The 19045-nt window shown below is 49.5% G+C and overlaps 3 protein-coding genes, 3 non-coding genes and 1 pseudogene across 6 annotated transcripts; 2 read left to right on the forward strand and 5 right to left on the reverse strand.

Annotated features, from left to right (window-relative positions):
* Positions 1-245: 245 nt before the first annotated feature.
* On the reverse strand, positions 246-9168 carry LOC147963528 (uncharacterized). Its single transcript, XM_087529610.1, has 2 exons — positions 8782-9168; positions 246-404 (listed from the first exon to the last, which is right to left on the reverse strand). Exons 1-2 carry the CDS (start codon positions 9166-9168, stop codon positions 246-248), a joined length of 546 nt encoding a protein of 181 aa, XP_087385736.1.
* LOC147963529 (uncharacterized) lies at positions 6265-8751 on the reverse strand. The gene has a single exon (XM_087527619.1). The coding sequence runs from the start codon at positions 8749-8751 to the stop codon at positions 6265-6267; it is 2487 nt and encodes an 828-aa protein (XP_087383745.1).
* Positions 9169-9605: 437 nt separating the features above from the next.
* Positions 9606-13319, forward strand: LOC147963530 (uncharacterized; annotated as a pseudogene).
* A 777-nt stretch (positions 13320-14096) lies between these two features.
* Positions 14097-16031, forward strand: LOC125515314 (polyphenol oxidase I, chloroplastic). Its single transcript, XM_048680765.2, has one exon. It carries the CDS (start codon positions 14113-14115, stop codon positions 15955-15957), a length of 1845 nt encoding a protein of 614 aa, XP_048536722.1. The 5' UTR covers positions 14097-14112; the 3' UTR covers positions 15958-16031.
* Positions 16032-16841: 810 nt separating this feature from the next.
* On the reverse strand, positions 16842-17063 carry LOC125517816 (small nucleolar RNA U3). The gene has a single exon (XR_007287821.2). It is a non-coding gene; the product is annotated as a small nucleolar RNA U3 (small nucleolar RNA).
* A 600-nt stretch (positions 17064-17663) lies between these two features.
* On the reverse strand, positions 17664-17734 carry TRNAG-GCC (transfer RNA glycine (anticodon GCC)). Its single transcript has one exon. It is a non-coding gene; the product is annotated as a tRNA-Gly (tRNA).
* A 628-nt stretch (positions 17735-18362) lies between these two features.
* LOC125517818 (small nucleolar RNA U3) lies at positions 18363-18581 on the reverse strand. The gene has a single exon (XR_007287822.2). It is a non-coding gene; the product is annotated as a small nucleolar RNA U3 (small nucleolar RNA).
* Between the last annotated feature and the right edge of the window lie 464 nt (positions 18582-19045).

Below are 19045 nucleotides of genomic sequence, written 5' to 3' on the forward strand. Positions count from 1 at the left end.
GTTTGAACCAGACATTTTTAATATAGTTTTTTTCTTTTTTTGAAAAGGGGGCTCCCCGGCCTCTGCATCAGAGTGATGCATACGGCCTTCTTGTTAACCAAATAAAGCAGTGCCAACATGGTCCCAAGGTCTCGAAAAGTAAAAATAAAGCAGAGAAAGCTCAGAGAGCCATACAAGGCTAGAAACACAACCTAGACATAAAAAGACGCCACAACCGGCTGGCTAAAAATAGATAGATAGGTAAACTAATTGCCTATCCTATTACATGACCGCCATCCAAATCGGTTGAAGATATCCCGAACTACCATCTCCCAGCGGAAAGATCCAGTAACCAAATGCTCCCTGGCCTCCATCGGAGTGAGTAGCGACCACGAACGGATCAGTGCCGTGGTTCGGAATATAACCTGCAAAAAATGGATACGTGATATTCTTTTAAAAACCAAATCATTTCTGCAAGTCCAGATAGTCCACAGCAACGCGCAAACTCCAACCCGAATGTGTCTCGCTAAGTTAGGCTCAATCCCATTAAGCCATGTCCCAAATAATGCATTAACAGAATTCGGTGGATTGATACTAAAAGCAATGTGGACCGTCCGCCAAAGGACTTTGGCCAACTGGCAATCAAAAAAGAGGTGTCTGATTGTCTCATCCCGATCACAGAAACTACACCTAGTAGGTCCTGTCCAATTACGCTTTATCAAGTTGTCCTTGGTTAAAATAACTTGTTTATGAACAAACCACATAAACACTTTTATTTTCAAAGGAACTTTGACAACCCAAACATGCTTGGATGTAGGAATGGAGTACGAATTAATAACATCAATATACATTGATTTGACTGTGAATATTCCAGACTTAGTCAGTTTCCAGCGTAATTCATCGGGTTGTTGAGAAAGCTGAACCTCCATCAGTCTCCTAACTAGACGGAGCCATTCTTCCCAACGATTGCCCGCTAGCGACCGTCGAAACTGAATATTAAGGGGGGAGATTGAAATACCGAGGCGACGAACACCTCATGTCGTCGGACAATACGGTACAAAGACGGATACTGGATGGCCAAGGGTGTATCGCCGAGCCAAGTATCCTCCCAGAAACGTGTACTAGCGCCGTTTCCAACAACAAACTTCATCCTATTAAACAAAGCTTGTTTGACTTTCATCAGTCCTTTCCAGAAAGGTGAATCAGTCGGCCTGACTGTAACCTGGGATAAAGTTTTTGTCTGGAGATACTTGCTGCGAAGGATTTGAGCCCACATAGCATCATTCTCCGATGAGAGCTTCCATAGCCACTTGCTAAGAAGGCATCTGTTCTTAACTTCTAGATTCTCAATACCAAGACCCCCTTGGTCTTTCGGTCTACAGATAATATCCCATTTAGCAAGCCGGTATTTTCTTTTAAGCTCATCACCCTGCCAAAAGAAACGCGATCGATAGAAGTCCAGTCTTTTCCTAACACCAACTGGGACCTCAAAGAATGATAGGAGAAACATAGGCATACTTGTGAGCACCGAATTTATCAGGGTTAATCGGCCTCCGTATGAGATGAGCTTACCCTTCCAGCAACTCAGTTTCTTCTCAAATCGGTCCTCTATGCACTTCCATTCTCTGTTTGTCAGCCTGCGATGGTGTATTGGAATACCTAGGTAAGAGAAGGGTAACTCTCCCAACTCGCACCCAAACAATTGCCTATAGGCCTCCTGTTCTTCTTTGGCTCTACCAAAACAGAACAGCTCGCTCTTATGAAAGTTAATCTTTAACCTGGTCAATTGTTCAAATAGGCATAACACAAGCTTCATATTTCTCGCCTTGGCCAAGTCATGATCCATAAAGATAATTGTATCATCAGCGTACTGAAGGATGGATACACCTCCATCAACAAGATGAGATACCAATCCACCTACTTGACCATTTTCCTTAGCCCTTCCAATCAAAATTGCTAACATATCCACCACAATGTTAAACAGGATAGGGGACATCGGATCTCCTTGTCTTAGGCCTTTATGTGTCTGGAAGTAATGACCTATATCATCATTAACTTTAATTCCCACACTACCTTTTTGCGTAAATGATTCAACCTGTCGGCTCCAGGCTTCATCAAATCCTTTCATACGCAATGACTGTTGGAGGAATGGCCATTTGACCTTATCGTATGCTTTCTCGAAATCCACCTTAAAAATTACTCCATCCAATTTTTTGGAATGGATTTCATGGAGCGTTTCATGCAGGACTACCACCCCTTCAAGGATATTTCTGTCCGGCATGAAAGCAGTTTGGGATTGTTGCACCACAGAATGCGCAATCTGTGTGAGCCTATTAGTCCCGATTTTGGTGAAGATTTTGAAACTAACATTGAGGAGGCAGATCGGCCTGAACTCCTTAATTCTCACAGCATCCGTTTTCTTAGGAAGCAGTGTGATAGTTCCAAAATTCAAGTGAAATAAGTGAAGCTGTCCAGAGAACAGATCGTGGAACATAGGTAATAAATCCCCCTTAATAATGTGCCAGCACTTTTTATAGAACTCGACCGGGAATCCATCCGGTCCGGGCGCCTTATTGTTTTTCATCTGTGCAATAGCATCAAACACCTCCTTCTCTGAGAACGGGGCAACCAGAATATCATTGTCGGCAGCCGATAGTTGAGGCACATCCTCAGTCCTGGACTCATCGAGGGACACACAATTATCCTCCGGAGGTCCAAATAACTGCCTATAGTACTCGGTAATATATGTTTTTAGGTTATCCTGTCCTAAAATCGTGCCCTCATCTTGTTCAAGTCTTTTCCTAACACCAACTGGGACCTCAAAGAATGATAGGAGAAACATAGGCATACTTGTGAGCACCGAATTTATCAGGATTAATCGGCCTCCGTATGACATGAGCTTACCTTTCCAGCAACTCAGTTTCTTCTCAAATCGGTCCTCTATGCACTTCCATTCTCTGTTTGTCAGCCTGCGATGGTGTATTGGAATACCTAGGTAAGAGAAGGGTAACTCTCCCAACTCGCACCCAAACAATTGCCTATAGGCCTCCTGTTCTTCTTTGGCTCTACCAAAACAAAACAGCTCGCTCTTATGAAAGTTAATCTTTAACCTGGTCAATTGTTCAAATAGGCATAACACAAGCTTCATATTTCTCGCCTTGGCCAAGTCATGATCCATAAAGATAATTGTATCATCGGCGTACTGAAGGATGGATACACCTCCATCAACAAGATGAGATACCAATCCACCTACTTGACCATTTTCCTTAGCCCTTCCAATCAAAATTGCTAACATATCCACCACAATGTTAAACAGGATAGGGGACATCGGATCTCCTTGTCTTAGGCCTTTATGTGTCTGGAAGTAATGACCTATATCATCATTAACTTTAATTCCCACACTACCTTTTTGCGTAAATGATTCAACCTGTCGGCTCCAGGCTTCATCAAATCCTTTCATACGCAATGACTGTTGGAGGAATGGCCATTTGATCTTATCGAATGCTTTCTCGAAATCCACCTTAAAAATTACTCCATCTAATTTTTTGGAATGGATTTCATGGAGCGTTTCATGCAGGACTACCACCCCTTCAAGGATATTTCTATCCGGCATGAAAGCAGTTTGGGATTGTTGCACCACAGAATGCGCAATCTGTGTGAGCCTATTAGTCCCGATTTTGGTGAAGATTTTGAAACTAACATTGAGGAGGCAGATCGGCCTGAACTCCTTAATTCTCACAGCATCCGTTTTCTTAGGAAGCAGTGTGATAGTTCCAAAATTCAAGTGAAATAAGTGAAGCTGTCCAGAGAACAGATCGTGGAACATAGGTAATAAATCCCCCTTAATAATGTGCCAGCACTTTTTATAGAACTTGACCGGGAATCCATCCGGTCCGGGCGCCTTATTGTTTTTCAACTGTGCAATAGCATCAAACACCTCCTTCTCTGAGAACGGGGCAACCAGAATATCATTGTCGGCAGCCGATAGTTGAGGCACATCCTCAGTCCTGGACTCATCGAGGGACACACAATTATCCTCTGGAGGTCCAAATAACTGCCTATAGTACTCGGTAATATATGTTTTTAGGTTATCCTGTCCTAAAATCGTGCCCTCATCTTGTTCAAGTTGGAATATTCGCTTCTTTCTGTGTTTACCATTAGAAATCAAATGAAAGAATTGAGTATTAGCGTCCCCTTGGACCACTTTGCGGACTTTAGCACGCAATGCCCACATCAATTCTTCTTCGCGGAGCAGTTCTTTCAACCTCTTCTCCGCTTCAGTTTTAACCTGGAGCTCAGCTGGCATCAAAATCGTGGATTCGGCCTTTATGTCAAGGGCCTGTATAAGAGAAAGGAGTCTATACTTTTCAATCTTATACACACCACTGAGGTGTTTAGCCCAACCCCGTAAGAAACTTCTCAAATGCCTAATCTTATTCTACCAACGCTCGACCGCAGTCGTACCTCCTGCTCCCCTAGCCCATTCCCTGGCAATCAAGTCCAAGAACCCCTCGCGTTCGAACCATGACATCTCGAAAGAGAAGGTGTTCTTGTTACCCACATGGTTCGGCTCCCCTGAGTCCAGAAACAAGGGTGTGTGATCGGATATTCCCCGCGAGAGAGCTTGCACCGTAACCAGAGGGAACTTTTGTTCCCACTCCACGCTCGCGAGAACTCGATCAAGTTTTTCGTAGGTTGGGTTTGGCAGAGCATTAGCCCAGGTAAAATTTCTACCAGAAAGCACTATCCCCCTCAGATCCAGGCTTTCAATAATGGTATTGAACATAAACAACCACCTGCCGCCAAAGTTATCATTATTCTTCTCCTCTCTCCTCCTAATGATATTGAAATCACCCCCAACTAAAATTGGAGCTGTTGTGACCCACAGATTCGAACAAGGTCCGCCAGAAACTCCGGTTTAAGCTCGGGCTGTGCGGCACCATAAACCGCCACCAAAGCCCAGTTGAAACCATCTACTTTAGACCTGACTCGAAACTTAACCGCGAAGTCGCCCATTACTACACTTCGGACTTCAAGCGAATCGCATCTCATACCTAGCAACATACCACCCGATCTTCCTCGCGGAGGGAGGCAATGCCAATCGAAATCAATACCACCCGCAAGAGAGGACAGAAATTGGGGTGCAAAGTTTTCTCTACCAGTCTCCGATAGAGCAATGAAATCTAAACGCTGCTCTAAACATGCCTCAGCAAGAAACCTTCTTTTAGCCAAGTCCTTTAGACCTCTGCTATTCCAAAAGATTCCTTTCATATTTCGTCGTGGAATTTTTTAGTAGTCCGAATCCTAGCACTCCTACGAACTGCAGAATCGGGATAGATCTTCCGTTTCCACTTGCGCTTTGGCTTACTAGGCTCTAACGCCCGGTCCTCATAACCGGGTTGAACGAAACTGCCCTCGGTAGTCTCTAGGGGCACATCATCGTCCTCAGACTCAGGATTGGGGGGGTGCTAGATCCGCACACAAAGTATCGAGCACTCTAACCCCTAATGCATCAATCCCATCATCATTCATCGGTTTAACCGCTGCAAGATTACGAATAGTCTCTAAGGCACGCTCCGCCTCCAAATCTAACAGATCATTCACCGAATTGGAAACCTCACTATCAGTAGCACCTGGTGAAACTCCTAATTGGTTTGCATTATTTATAATCTCCTCATTAGAAAAATGCAATAAAGAATTAGATATGTTGATGGACATATAAGAAGAGATCGCAGCCTCCTGAAGCTTGGCCGCCCTCATAGCGCATCGCTGCTGCATATCATCAACCTCCGGGAGCTCATGGATACGAGCACTCATCCGTATCCCCGTGGAGATGGGGTCCGGGATCCCGCCAAAAGCAACGACCTCCTCCCTAGTAACGCCTCGCGCTGAGTCCCTCAAAGGGTCAACCGAGGTTACCGGAGGAAGCAGCTGTGGGCTCCCAAGCCCCTCAGTCAAATGCCCCACGCTGGGGTCCAGATCCACAGGTACGACAGGAGAAGGGATGGCAGGGGCCGCCTGCCCCCTGCCTCCTCCCACCTCACCCGCTGGCGCCGAGTGGATCTACGTCGGCGTCGGAGTCACGGTCCTCCTGACCGTCGAAGATGAATGAGGAGCCAAGGCACCCTGCCCCAGCCCCCCTCCCTAGCACTGCTGCTGATGCGGTTATCGCCTCCACAACCGGAGTAGCAAGAGCCGAAGCCTCCTGCCTCGGCCTCACTCCACCAGCGCTGACCGACCCCAGCGTGACCGACGTCACCGGCGTCGGGCTATGGAGAGGAGAAGTCAAGGCCTCCTGGCCCGAACCCCTTCCCCCAGCACCAACTCCGACGCAGCCATCTGCGCCAGAGCCTCGACCAAAGGAGGAGGAAGGGAAAGAGAAGCAATCTCTGGCACCCCCACCCTAACTCCATCCATAGTCCTCGCCGATGAGGCCCTCTCCAAGCGTCCAGGCACAGATCCGCCAGCCCCCTCAAACTCCAACAGAGGAAGCGTGTGCTCGAACATATCATCAGACTCTACCCGGTCACTCCAGAGTTTGGGAGGCGCTAATGCTGGCTCAAAGGACCCAAACCGCAACGAGGTCATAGGCACCGGTGGCGATGCTGCCTGCTCAACCCCGGTCCCATTCCCGGGTGAAGCCGCATCTGGGCGAGATCTGAAAGACCCCTCATGTGTCGACTCCTCAGGCGGTGTCCCATTGGCTCCCGCACTGCCGTCACCCTCATGCATATCAACATCATTCCCATTAACCACATCAGCAAATAGTTCAGTGTCCTCAAACTCGATCTCTAGCGGGAACACCTCTCCCCTATAAGTCCAGTTTACAACATCAGGCACGAACTCAATATTCAGGACACTCACTAAAATCCGGGCCACCCCATGAGCACGGGTAAAATCCATGTCCACTCTCTCCGTCTTCCCAACCATAATACCCATACTGGCCACAACTCGAGCATCCTGCAAAGGCTTAGATGGAGCCCCTGAAAACCGCAACCAAACCTGCGTAAGTGGCTTTTCCTTAGGCTCCACCTTCTTCCACTCATGAAACTCTAGAATGCACTTTGTGCCAGGAACTCTACACAAGCCAAAGCTCAGCAATCTCTGCAAATCATCCGCCGTGGGAAAATCAATCTTAAAAACATTGTTCTCGAGAAGAACCAGCTCCCAACGAAAGTCCCCCGGAACCAGCTCCTGAAGCCTGCACACAATCTGAGCCTCAGTCACCTCGCCCTGGGTAGCTTTCACAATCCCGGTGGTTAAGATCAGGGTCTCCTCCGGAATCTCTCTCGCAGCCGGTGACTCAAAGAACATAAGTTTGGCACAATAGACACCATACATAGTCAGCAACCGAGCCTGGTCACGCAATAACGGGCACTCCCCCGAGGCATGTGCTGGCTTGCCACACGACTCACACAGCTCGGCCACACACTCAGCAATGAAGTGGCCCTTCTCACCACAACGGTAACAGAGCATCTTTTCCTTCTTACGCGCATACTTGGACGCCCGCTCTGCATCAGACCTGTCGGCCACAGTTTCAGTCTCAGGAACCTCAACACTGGCCAAGGCTGTCACCACCTCCATCGCCTGGGTAGGAATATCAGTGGAGGTAAGGTCGGTCTCCACTACTGACGCGGCATGTTCAACAACTGCCGGAGGCGGAGGCGGTCGGCGAAACCTCCCACGGCCCCCAGCCCGACCACCACGACGGCCACGAAAGCCTCCTCTCTGGCGGTGGTCTGGGCCTGATGCTCCCTCGACAAATCCGCCTGGAGGGCCGAGAAATGGCCTCTCAGCAGACCTGCCACTCTGGCAGGCATAGCCACGACCTCCTCCCGTGGAAGAGGAACCACGATGCTGTCCATCACCATACGCATCAAACCCATCATCCCCCCACTGGTCTCGGGGCGGATCATTGGGCTCTCTATTACTAGAAATTTGCGTCTTCTGTGCCGGACCCGTCCGGTTCTGAGCCGGCCTCACGACATAGTGGGGCGGAGGTGCGGCACGCGGCTGCCCGCCCGAAGGCGTCGGCCCAGCCCCGAGTGCAGTACCACCACGGCCAGCAGGGGCCACACCAGTCCCGCCCGGCGCTAGCGACCGAGGTCCACCACGACCCGCGGCCTGCGGTGGGACGGGCGCCGCAGCCGGCGCCGGTGGCCTCATCCCGCCCCGGCCTGCAGCTACGGGCATCTGCCCCGGTGGCCGTACGCCCGAGTGGCCTAGGCCACGGCCCGGGTTACCCTGCACCGCACCCCCGCCTGCCGGCGGCCTCTGGCCAGGCGGTGCCAGGGATCCACGCCCGGCACCCGCCGCTGGCGGCTGGACCACCACACCCCGTCCCGCTGGACCGGATGACTTGGCTGGCGGCGGCGCAGCCCCGCGTCCGGCCATATCCACGAGCGGCGGGATCCTCCTTGCCCGGCGAGCTCCACAAACTCGAAAGCCTCTCGTCCCGTGCTTGCGAACCCTAGAACCAGGCAGCGACAGCGCACGAGAGATAGAACGCTCGCCCTCGTACGTGCATGGGATCATGATGTGGATAGGAGTATGGCCCGGTCTAGTCTGGGCCACATACCCATCTGACTCTGGCCCAACTCCTTGCGGACCCGATTCAGTCTGAACCGGCCCATCACAACGCATCCGCGATCTGGCGTTCGAACTCTCTGTCGCCGCCGCGGCCATCACGGGCGTCGCCGGTGACTGTCGAGCGGCGAGCCGCCTCGCCTTCTTCTTCTTTTTCACAGTAATCCATGACTCCAGCCTGATCATATCGAATAACGTAAGGTTCGGAAGACTCACCTTAGGTAGAGGACCCTTCCAGGGTTTGAGCGCCGCCATTTTCCGATGAACAACGCGTCGGACCATCTCATTTTTCTCGCCCGCGTGGAGACCGATACGCGCCGGATCGTCAGGTGGCAGGATCTGATCGATCGTCATGGCCACTTCATCTTCGCTATAGCCTGCATGGAAAAGATCGCAAATGAGATCCGAAGGTGTCGGTGAGGACGGCGACCCTGCCGCGGATGCATCCCCATCGTCGTCGGCATCTTCCTCGTCGGACTCAGCGAGAGCCAAGAACCACCCTCCGACGCACCGGCGATCTCCGGCTGCGGACTGCGCCGCCGCGGACTGGCGCACAGTCGCCCGTCCAGTCGCCACGGTCGCCCTTCCAGTTGCCGTGCTCATTGTCCTCTGTTCATTTTTAATATAGTTAGCTGGAGATGTTTGACTTGTGTAAACTTTGCACAGCTTTTGTATGTATTTTTAGTAGTGAAGTTTTGTTGTATGATACGACGTAAGCTCCTACATGACATGTCTATTACTAAAGATCATTTATTCATATATTCCTTGTTATGTTTAGTTTAAGAAAAAGCAGTATCCATATTCTTTTTTCAGATATGTAAGGAACTTATTGTCCTGGATCTTACCGTAGAAAGACTTTTGGCTATTGCAGATAAACTACTACAGAGTTAGGTGTGAATATAAAATAACTATAAAAGGTACACAATTTTTGCAAAATGGACTATCCAGCCATCAGTTTAAGCCAAAATAATATATCATATTTGAACCAAACCATGCACATTGGAGGCATGCATGCATTAGGGGCGTGTTTGGTTGCCCGCATGGAGCCCAACCAGGCCCGCACGGTGCAACATCTTTTCGGACCTCGGTTGTTTCGCCCCTCGCATATAGGGTTGAGCCCGCATAACACGGTTCTTGAAGCACCCCTGGGCCTGGCCCGTTGGGAACGGCCAATCGGCAGTTTCTCGAGAGCCGGGTCCGAGCGATACTTCGAGGCGCATGTGGGTGGCTCTCTAGAGACGTGTGTCTCGAGTTAATCCCTCTCTCTCTAATCCTCAATCCCCTGAGGGAGCTACTGGTCGGCGTGTGCACGCATTGCCTCCTGGAGCGCCTACTGTTGCTCATTGCCGCCATGTCCAGCAACGGCGGCGGCCAAGCGCGCCCGCCGGCCCACGGCGCCTGCTGCTGCTCCTCGCCGCCAAGTCCAGCAACATCGGCGACCGCGCGCGCCTGCCGGCCAACGGCGCCAGCTACTTGTCGGCGCGGCCCTACTGTCGGGCGCTTCGTGGCCGGACCGGCAGCATCTCCAGCTCGCTCCCCAAGGTCGTGCTTGCTCCTTCCTCCAGCGCCTCGACTCCTCCCGCCACCACCACCACCACCCCGACGAGGTCGGCCACGACCACGACGGCGGTGGCGGTTGCGAGGACAAGGACACCAAGGTCGAGGGCGACGCCGCCGCCTCCGTCGCCAGCCTTGATGGTAAGTTGCCACTCGTACGACGTACGGATGCAATAATTGGTTGCGCTTTGGCTCACGGGCAGATCGATCGGTCTGCAGATTCCTTCATATCGATCAAGTTCGAGGGCAACGGCACGGCGAGGTGGGTGGACAGCCAGCAGACATTGTTAAAGCCGGTGTGCGAGGCCACGACGACGACAAAGACGACGGCGTTGGTGGTGGAGCAGCGAGCCAGCGAGGCGGTGTGACGTCTCCGAAGCTGGGTGCAGCCAGCTCAAGCTCGTCCACGACCGCGGCGAGCCGGGCGCGGCCACGGCCACGGCCACGGCAGCGAGTTGGGCGCATCCACGATCGCCAGGAGCTGGTGGTAGGCACGATGGGCAGTGGAAGCTCCGGCGCGCTCAAAGTGTTTGACGAAATGTCAAGCCCAACTTGATGGCTGTTAAGTTTTGTTGTTAACGCTGGTACATATGCATGTATGCAACCAAACGCTGGGTGAAAATTGCATCTCGATGACAAGACCCCAATGCAGGGAACCAATCAACTGGTCATCTACGTTTTTGACCCTGTTTTTGCTTACCCAGGCCCTGCTCAGCCTGGCTCGTTTCCCCCCTCTGAGCAAGGCCCGATAGCGAAAGCAACCAAACACGCCCTAGAGGTGGAGGGAGGCGTTGTATGGCGTCGCCGCATACTCCTATCCATTTATCTTTTATGGCCTGAAATTTGATTGCTCCATACCAAATGGAGATCCAAATCATTTGTTATCAAAACTAGCAACCATCTCAAGGATTACCTTAACCAAGATATGATGTTCAATACTGCATCTTTTACCAAACAAGATCGATCATTTTGAAGGACTAAAATGCTGGCCACAATGACATACTCTGCTCTACGTTTGGCAGCGAAAGGTGGTGACAAGCGGTAGTATGCTCCCACTGATCCCACGGTTGCGGCAGACTCCATGAGCGAAAGATGAATTTGGCAACCGGCTCCTGCTCTGCTTCTGATGAGTTGGGTGCAAGCTATTGAACATGAGATGAACACTTTCTAAATACTTCCTCTATAAACTAATATAAAAGTGTTTAGATCACTACTTTGGTGATCTAAACGCTTTTATATTAGTTTACGGAGGGAGTACATGACAAACGTTTTATGTGCATGAATGATATTAGTTTTTCTTTTCCTATATAACCTCCCTTTGTTCTGTAGTGCATGTAGATTTTTGAAAAGTCATACTTTGCAAATTTTGACCTAGTTTATAAAGAAATTATTTATATCTACATTATCAAATATATAAAAAAATCATATAATTATGTGAAAACTATTTATGTATATAATACCAAATATATACGTTGCCAACTATATTTACTCCATTTATAAATTCTGGTTGTTCTTTTATTATTTTTTAAACATGTCAATTGTTTAAAAAAAATAGAGAACTCATTTTTTAGATATAAATATGTTAATATATATTTATTTTAAAAAAATCAAACTATTTGCGTAAATAAATAAAGCGTGAAACCCAAAAACCCTACTCGAATACTCTATTATTTAGCACTTAACTCTACATTAGCTCGGCATAAGAGGTTAAAGATGTCAACACTTAACGTTCACAGTAACCCGTAACTAAGTAGTCGGACCGTCAACCAATGACACTGCAATAAAAGTCAATCAGTATATTCATGTGGACTGACTGCTACCACTCGGTGCCCTAATGGTAATGATAAGTTATTTTTCCATGTAGAACTGCAGAATGCTGCAATAGGTTGCCGACTCGGATAATTCTCATGGCGGCGGTGGCCGTTCTGTAGGTAATGGGTCAAAGTTTAAACCCTTAGGACATTTAATATATGTTTAATATTTATACTAAAATTTTATATTTATGTAACAAAATGTTTGTATACAATCACAATCATAATTAATACATTAAAATAATAATTAAATCATAGTAATTAATGAGATAACAATGTTTCTAAATATGATTAGTTAAATCATTTATGGTGCTGTTGTAATATCCTTTGTTGAAAGATGTGCATGCATTGTGCTAAATATAAACTGTGTTAAAATTGCATTTTTAAACTTTGTTGCACGACGGACGAAATGCATATATAAAGAATAAAGAAAAAAGAAAAGACCATGAGAGGAGTTGCGGCCTCTCTTGCTCACGTAAGGGATGCAGAACGCGGACCTAGGGGAAAACTGCCCAAGATTTAGGAAGCGCCGCCTAGGAAGTGGCCCGAGACGTGGTAACCAGCCTAAATTGTCGCCTAACAATATGAATTCTGGCTTAGAAGCGCGGATCGTTGTGAGCACCGCCAGCACAGCAGCGAGGAGTTGTTACAGTGTTTGAACTAGACATTTTTAATATAGTTAGCTGGAGATGTTTAACTTGTGTAAACTTTGCACAGCTTTTGTATGTATTTTTAGTGGTGAAGTTTTGTTTGTTGTATGATACGACGTAAGCTCCTACATGACATGTCTATTACTAAAGATCATTTATTCATATATTCCTTGTTATGTTTAGTTTAAGAAAAAAACAGTATCCATATCCTGTTTTCAGATATGTAAGGAACTTATTGTCCTGGATCTTACCGTAGAAAGACTTTGGGCTATTGCAGATAAACTACTACAGAGTTAGGTGTGAATAGAAAAAAACCTATAAAAGGTACACAATTTTTGCAAAATGGAACTATCCAGCCATCAGTTTAAGCCAAAACAATATATCATATTTGAACCAAACTATGCACATTGGAGGCATGCATGCATTAGGGGCGTGTTTGGTTGCCCGTATGAAGCCCAACCAAGCCCGCGCGGTGCAACATCTTTTCGGACCTTGGTTGTTTAGTCCCTCGCATACAATGTTGAGCCCGCATATCACGGTTCTTAAAGCACCCCTAGGCCTGGCCCGTTGGGAACGGCCGAATCGGCAGTTTTTCGAGAGCCAGGCCCGAGCGATGCTTCGAGACGCACGTGGGGTGGCTCTCTGACGTGTGTCTCGAGTTAATCCCTCTCTCTCTCTCTCTAATCCTCAATCCCGTGAGGGAGCTGCTGGTCGGCGTGGCGTAGCGTGTGTGTGAGTGGACCACATGAAAAAAATTCACCGGTACGGCTGTGTGGATGCATGTGTCGAGCAGCATTTTGTGATACTGTTCCAACTCAAAACAAAATGGAATAGACGACCAGACCAAACGTATCCATGAATGCATGGATTGGCCACCAATATGTTTTGACCGCAACTTTGTTTCATTGAAAAGCTGAAACGTGCTTTTGTTTCATAGGTCTGTCTAAAACACATCTAAATGCGACATAATTTAATGTGTGTTATGTTTGTGGTCTATTTTTTTTGTCCCAGCATTTTTTTTATTTTTTGTTGCTGTCTTATTTATGGGAATTTAGATGTGACATATTTAGAAAACATTTAAATATGAATTAGACAAACCGTTGTTTTATTGGAAACGACTGCGACGCAGCTCACGGTCGATATTTGTAGGAGTGCACGTAGGAAGTTGCGTGCCGATGGCCAGTGGCCACACACGTACGTACGTACTCCTACGTATGGACCGTGGAACGCGGTTTCTGGTAGACGTACGTGCTGGTCGTCGAACGTGGACGTCTTTTCCTTGCAAAAGAATCTTAGTTTTGCAGGAAACAGCATGTCCTAGTTTGCAGCAAAATGATGTGCACACACGTGCATTGCAACCATTCGCCGATCTTCAAAAGACACGAGCGATCTGCCCGACGTCGACGCTACCGGCGTACGTACGTCTTGTCTCATGCCGTTGTTGGTTGCACGCTGGTAGGCATATGTCTACTTTGCACACGTGACATTTCGATCTTCATCTCCCTTTTTATGACAAGTTGCTCCACACCATGGTTGTATTATTCGTGTTCGCACGCGGCATGGCGAGCTCTAGCTTCATCGTCTTGCCTTTCACGGCCGCCACCTCTGCATGCCTTCCTCTAAGCAAGCCAGTGGCCCGGCGCAAACAGGTCCGTCGCAGTCGCTTGTCGTGCGGTTGCAAAGCCACGGGCGCAGGCGATGACGACCTGGCGGTGCGTCGTCGCCTCGACCGCCGGCACGTCCTGCTCGGCCTCACCGGGGTCGGAGCCGCCGGCGCCATCAACCTCGGAGGGCTCGCGCTGGCCGCGGGCGAATCCGTGCCGGCCACGTGCGTCACCGTGCCCGTGACGGACAAGGTCATCAGGTGCGTCTCCGCCGACGGCTTCAACTGCCCCGGCGTGTACCGCCCCGAGGACGTCGTCGACTTCAGCGCGCTGCCGCCACCGAACGGCCCCTTGCGTGTGCGCCGGCCGGCTCACCTCGTCGCCGCGGACGCAGAGTACGTGAGGAAGTACGAGGCCGGCGTCCAAATGATGAGAGACCTGGACGCTACCGGCGACCCGCGCAGCTTCAAGAGCCAGGCCGCCATCCACGAGGCCTACTGCAACTTCCACTACAAGGTCACCGCGGCGGCCGTGGCGGCCACGCGAACAGCCGGGGGCGGCGGCGGCACGCCGGAGATCGACTTCGACGTGCACTTCTCGTCCATCTTCGCGCCGTGGCACCGGATGTACATCTACTTCTTCGAGCGGATCATCGGCGAGCTCATCGGCGACAGCGCCTTCGCGCTGCCGTACTGGAACTGGGACGCGCCGGACGGGATGATGCTACCGCCGATATTCAACGACGCGTCCTCGCCGCTCTACGACGCCAACCGCGACCCGGCGCACGTCACCGCCGTCATGGACCTCAACAAGGGCCCAGGCGCGGAGAACGATCTTCCTCTCTGCACCGACGACGCCTGCGTGAAGGAGAACAACCTCTCCGTCATCTACCGCCAGATGGCCGTCGACACGGCCCTGCAGTTCCACGGGAACAAGTTCTGTGCCGGCGGCACGCCCGGCTCCCCCGGCTCGCTCGAGAACGCCGCGCACACCGCCGTGCACATCTGGGTGGGCGGGGACATGGGGGTGCTCGGCACGGCGGGGCGCGACCCCGTCTTCTACTCGCACCACGCCAACGTCGACCGCATGTGGCACCTCTGGACCACCACGCTCGGCAACGAGGACTTCCTCGGTGCCGGCGCCGGCACCGGCGACGACTGGCGCGACACCAGCTTCGTCTTCTACGACGAGAAGCGCCGGCCCGTGCGCATCAGCGTCCGCGACGTCCTCGACGCCCGCAGGCTCGGGTACACGTACGAGGAGAGGGAGACGCTGGAGTGGCAGGACAAGCGGCCCAAGCCGGCGACCGGCATAGACAGACCCACCGGCCCACGCGTCCCTGCCGCCCTCTCCTTCCCCGTGGCTCTGAAGAAGGGCCGGAAGGAGTACGTGACGGTGGAGCGGCCGGAGGAGGCCCGGGCCAGCGGCGGCAGCAGCAAGACGGCGCCGGAGGTGCTGGTGGTGGACGTCACCATCGACCCCTGCGAGTACGCCAAGTTCGACGTGCTCGTCAACGTGCCCAAAGGCCAGGAGGCGCGGGTGGGGCCGCAGGACACCGAGTTCGCGGGGACCTTCGAGAACCTGCCGCACGGCGGCGGCGACGGCGGCGGCCGGGGCATGGGGAGGCTGACGCTCACGTACCGGTTCGCGCTGCGGGAGCTGGTTGAGGACCTCGGGTGCGGGCAGGACCGGCGGCTGGACGTCACGCTCGTCCCGCGAGCCGGTGAGATGGTCGTCGTAGACGGCGTGCGCGTGGAGCTTTGTAACTGAGATGTGCACTTTTGTTTTTGCAAGAAGGATGTAAAATAGTTTCTGTGTGGAGAAATATTTATTCAGGTCCTATATATGAAGATGAGTCCTACATCATACGGAGTATATAGTTTCAGATGTGTGGTTAAGAAGAGAGATTGTGTGGTTAAACAAATTCAAAAGAGCGAACAATTGTAAGAAGAATTTTGTAGCCAATTGGGTGATTGTAGAGATCATGAATTGAAGCCTCGACATCCTTTTGCAGCCAAGCGAACATCAAATATGAGTGCTGGACTCTACATTCGCTGAAACAAGCATGGGGGTGAGAGCACCTCTGCATCCCCAAGAGGGTTTTGCTGATTACTGATCGACTGTTGTACTTTGTACTGTTGGATCCTCGTGTACTACTTATTCTACAAAGACAGTGCTGGAGAGATTTGTTCCACTTGCTACTGCCTACTGCCAATTCAGTTATCTCTGCACATATTGATGGCGAACTCACCTGGACAGGTATATCAGGTTCTCTGCCTGGCATTTGTTCCACCTGTCACCTCTGTTTCAGTTGTCAGTTTGCAATGCCCTGGCATTAGTTTGGGACTTGATCTTTTGGATAATATAATTCAAACTCTTAAGTAAGCCGTTAATCTTCTTTTGTGAACATCATCACACACTGGAGCATCTTCAAAGGATTAGTGCAGCCCAGCCTTCATAGATTCCTGAAAGTTAGCTAATTCAGATGATTTAATCCATGGATTTCACCCTGAACCTGAAGCTGCATTGGGTACTTGAACGCTAACTCAATCTATTCTGGAGGTACATGTGGAACAACAACTGAATGTAATTGCCAGATGTTATACAACCATATCCTAGCTGTACAGCGAAAAAGGAAAAAAAAAGGTTTCTGTAGTCTGTCAGACAACCACTGGGCCACCCTGTAGAGGCAGATGCCAATTCAGGAACGATCCTCTACAGCCAACGGATGCACCCATCAGGTGAAATCCTAGCCGTTAATCACGCTCTGGTCCAGTGGTCAGATTGCATCAACCAGACTGAAGTGCTTGCCTCCTTATTGGTAAAGGATGCAGCGGTACGAGCCGATAGAACAGATCCTGTTCAAGTAAGGTCGTGCTACAACCAGCCGTGTCCCGCCTTATAAACCACTCCAGCGTCCCTTAAACTAGCGAGGTGGGACTAATTGAGTATTGGAGGCACATGCAGCCCACTCTGCAACGATGGTTTCTAAAGTCAGTCGCTACAAAACACGTGAAAGGAAGCACCTTCAGGCAGCGCTTACCACGAACATAGACGACCTGATTCACAACAGAAATACAGAATGTTGCTCGTCAAGGCCTTGCCAACTACTCAATACGAATCAAGTATGTGTATCTGTCCATCGGTATTCTTCTTCTACAGAGTGTGCGTGCTTCTAGTTATGCCTTCAAAACAGAATACATATGACTGCAAAAAACGGAGCAGGCCATCAGGCTCAGTACCCTAGAAGCTAGAACAACGCATTGGTGAAAATCACAATTGTTGCCTTTTTTTTACGGGGTACAAATTGTTGCCTGTTTTGGCTAGAACAAGATTTGGTTTTTCTTTAATCAGCATCATTTTTTGTTGCCCGGACTGTTCTAGTTACTACTAAAAACAAGATTTAGTCAGAAAAAAAATTGTTGCAAGTGAAAGAAACTATAAGATTCGTAAAACATAAAAAACATACTCCATAATGCACCAGCCGGGAATCGAACCCGGGTCTGTACCGTGGCAGGGTACTATTCTACCACTAGACCACTGGTGCTGTTCATGCATTTTTCCTCGGAGGCAGCTCCACTAATTTGACTTACTCTTTGATTGTAAGCTCGACACAGCGATACAGTGCCGTGCAGGTGTTGCATCCTTGCTGACTGTCGTTTGCTCCATACTTCCATTCTTTGTCCCTCTTCCGTCAGACGGCCATACACATTTTCTTCTCGTGGCACCAAAAATAAGGACCATGTGTAACACTACTCTGCTGGCACTCTCCAAACACATTTTTCTTCTTCAACATACTACTTCAGTAGGCAAACCACCTACACCTACTGTTTTCTCCAACTCAAAATCAAAGATTCAGTGTTCCCGCCAAATTTATTTATCTGGCTACTACTAATTAACGGACAGACTGAATACCTCTGTTTTAGCTGAGGAAACAACTCCTTTGTCCCATCTTTTTACTCATGTGTGGTCTTCAGACAGTAGAAGCAAGGGGTCACCTCTGTTTCAGCTGACAGTTTGCTAAGTGCTCCTAGCAAGTTGAAAGGAAACAAAAATGTACCTGCATTCCAGATCCATTTGTAGAACTGAATCATGCATAGTTTCCAAGAGAATCGGTTGCCACAAGGTAAAAAGAGCTTACGAAAAAAGTTGCAAAAAACAAAAAAAAAATGTGTAGTCTGTCAGACAACCACTGAGCCGCCCTGCACCAGTGTGAACCAGACAGGAACGATCCTCTACAGCCGTTGGATGCACCCATCAGATAACCCACGCCGTTAATCACGCTCTGGCCCAGAGGTCAGAATGCATCAACCAGACTGAAGTGCTTGCCTCCTTATTGGTAAAGGATGCAGCGGTACAAGCCTATAGAACAGATCCTGTTCAAGTAAGGTCGTGCTTCAACCAGCAGCGCCTCGCCTTATAAACCGCTCCAGCGCCGTCTAATCTAGCGAGGTGGGACTAATTAAGTAAAGCAGGCATGCAGCGCTGCCCATCCTCAGTCCTCAGCTAGAGGCTGAGCGTGAGAGCGTGGAAGGAGCCCAGCCCATCTGAGGAATGTATTTCTTGCCCTTTTCTTTCATTGCCTTCTCATCTGGTTATGTCAGTTGTGCTGATTTAATGTGTGCAATTATTATTCTGAACAATGCTGAATTCTTAACTTGTTCTCTTTTATGGCAGCTGTTTTTGTCTTCTTTATCTTTTCCTAAATTAAATTACAGTTGGCCATTAAAGATGTAGCAGGCATACTGCTTAGAGAGGAGATTTTATTTTTCTTATTTTTTTTGCAACAGATAAGAATGAAACCGGAGAGAAAAATGGGCGTGGTTGAATTACTTTTGTAGACAATCATAGAACATAT

Source organism: Triticum urartu, chromosome 6A (genome assembly GCF_056163025.1).
Source record: "Triticum urartu cultivar PI428250 chromosome 6A, HENAU_Tu73, whole genome shotgun sequence".
In the NCBI taxonomy this organism is placed as follows: domain Eukaryota; kingdom Viridiplantae; phylum Streptophyta; class Magnoliopsida; order Poales; family Poaceae; genus Triticum; species Triticum urartu.

Bases quoted from the DNA above. Each gene is read 5' to 3' on its own strand.
- LOC147963529 (XM_087527619.1), bottom strand. From the start codon at position 8,751: ATGATCAGGCTGGAGTCATGGATTACTGTGAAAAAGAAGAAGAAGGCG.
- LOC147963528 (XM_087529610.1), bottom strand. From the start codon at position 9,168: ATGAGCACGGCAACTGGAAGGGCGACCGTGGCGACTGGACGGGCGACT. The intron at 405-8,781 runs GTGAGTCTTCCG...CATTTTTTGCAG, and splicing joins GGAAGGGTCCTCTACCTAAG to GTTATATTCCGAACCACGGC.
- LOC125515314 (XM_048680765.2), top strand. From the start codon at position 14,113: ATGGTTGTATTATTCGTGTTCGCACGCGGCATGGCGAGCTCTAGCTTC.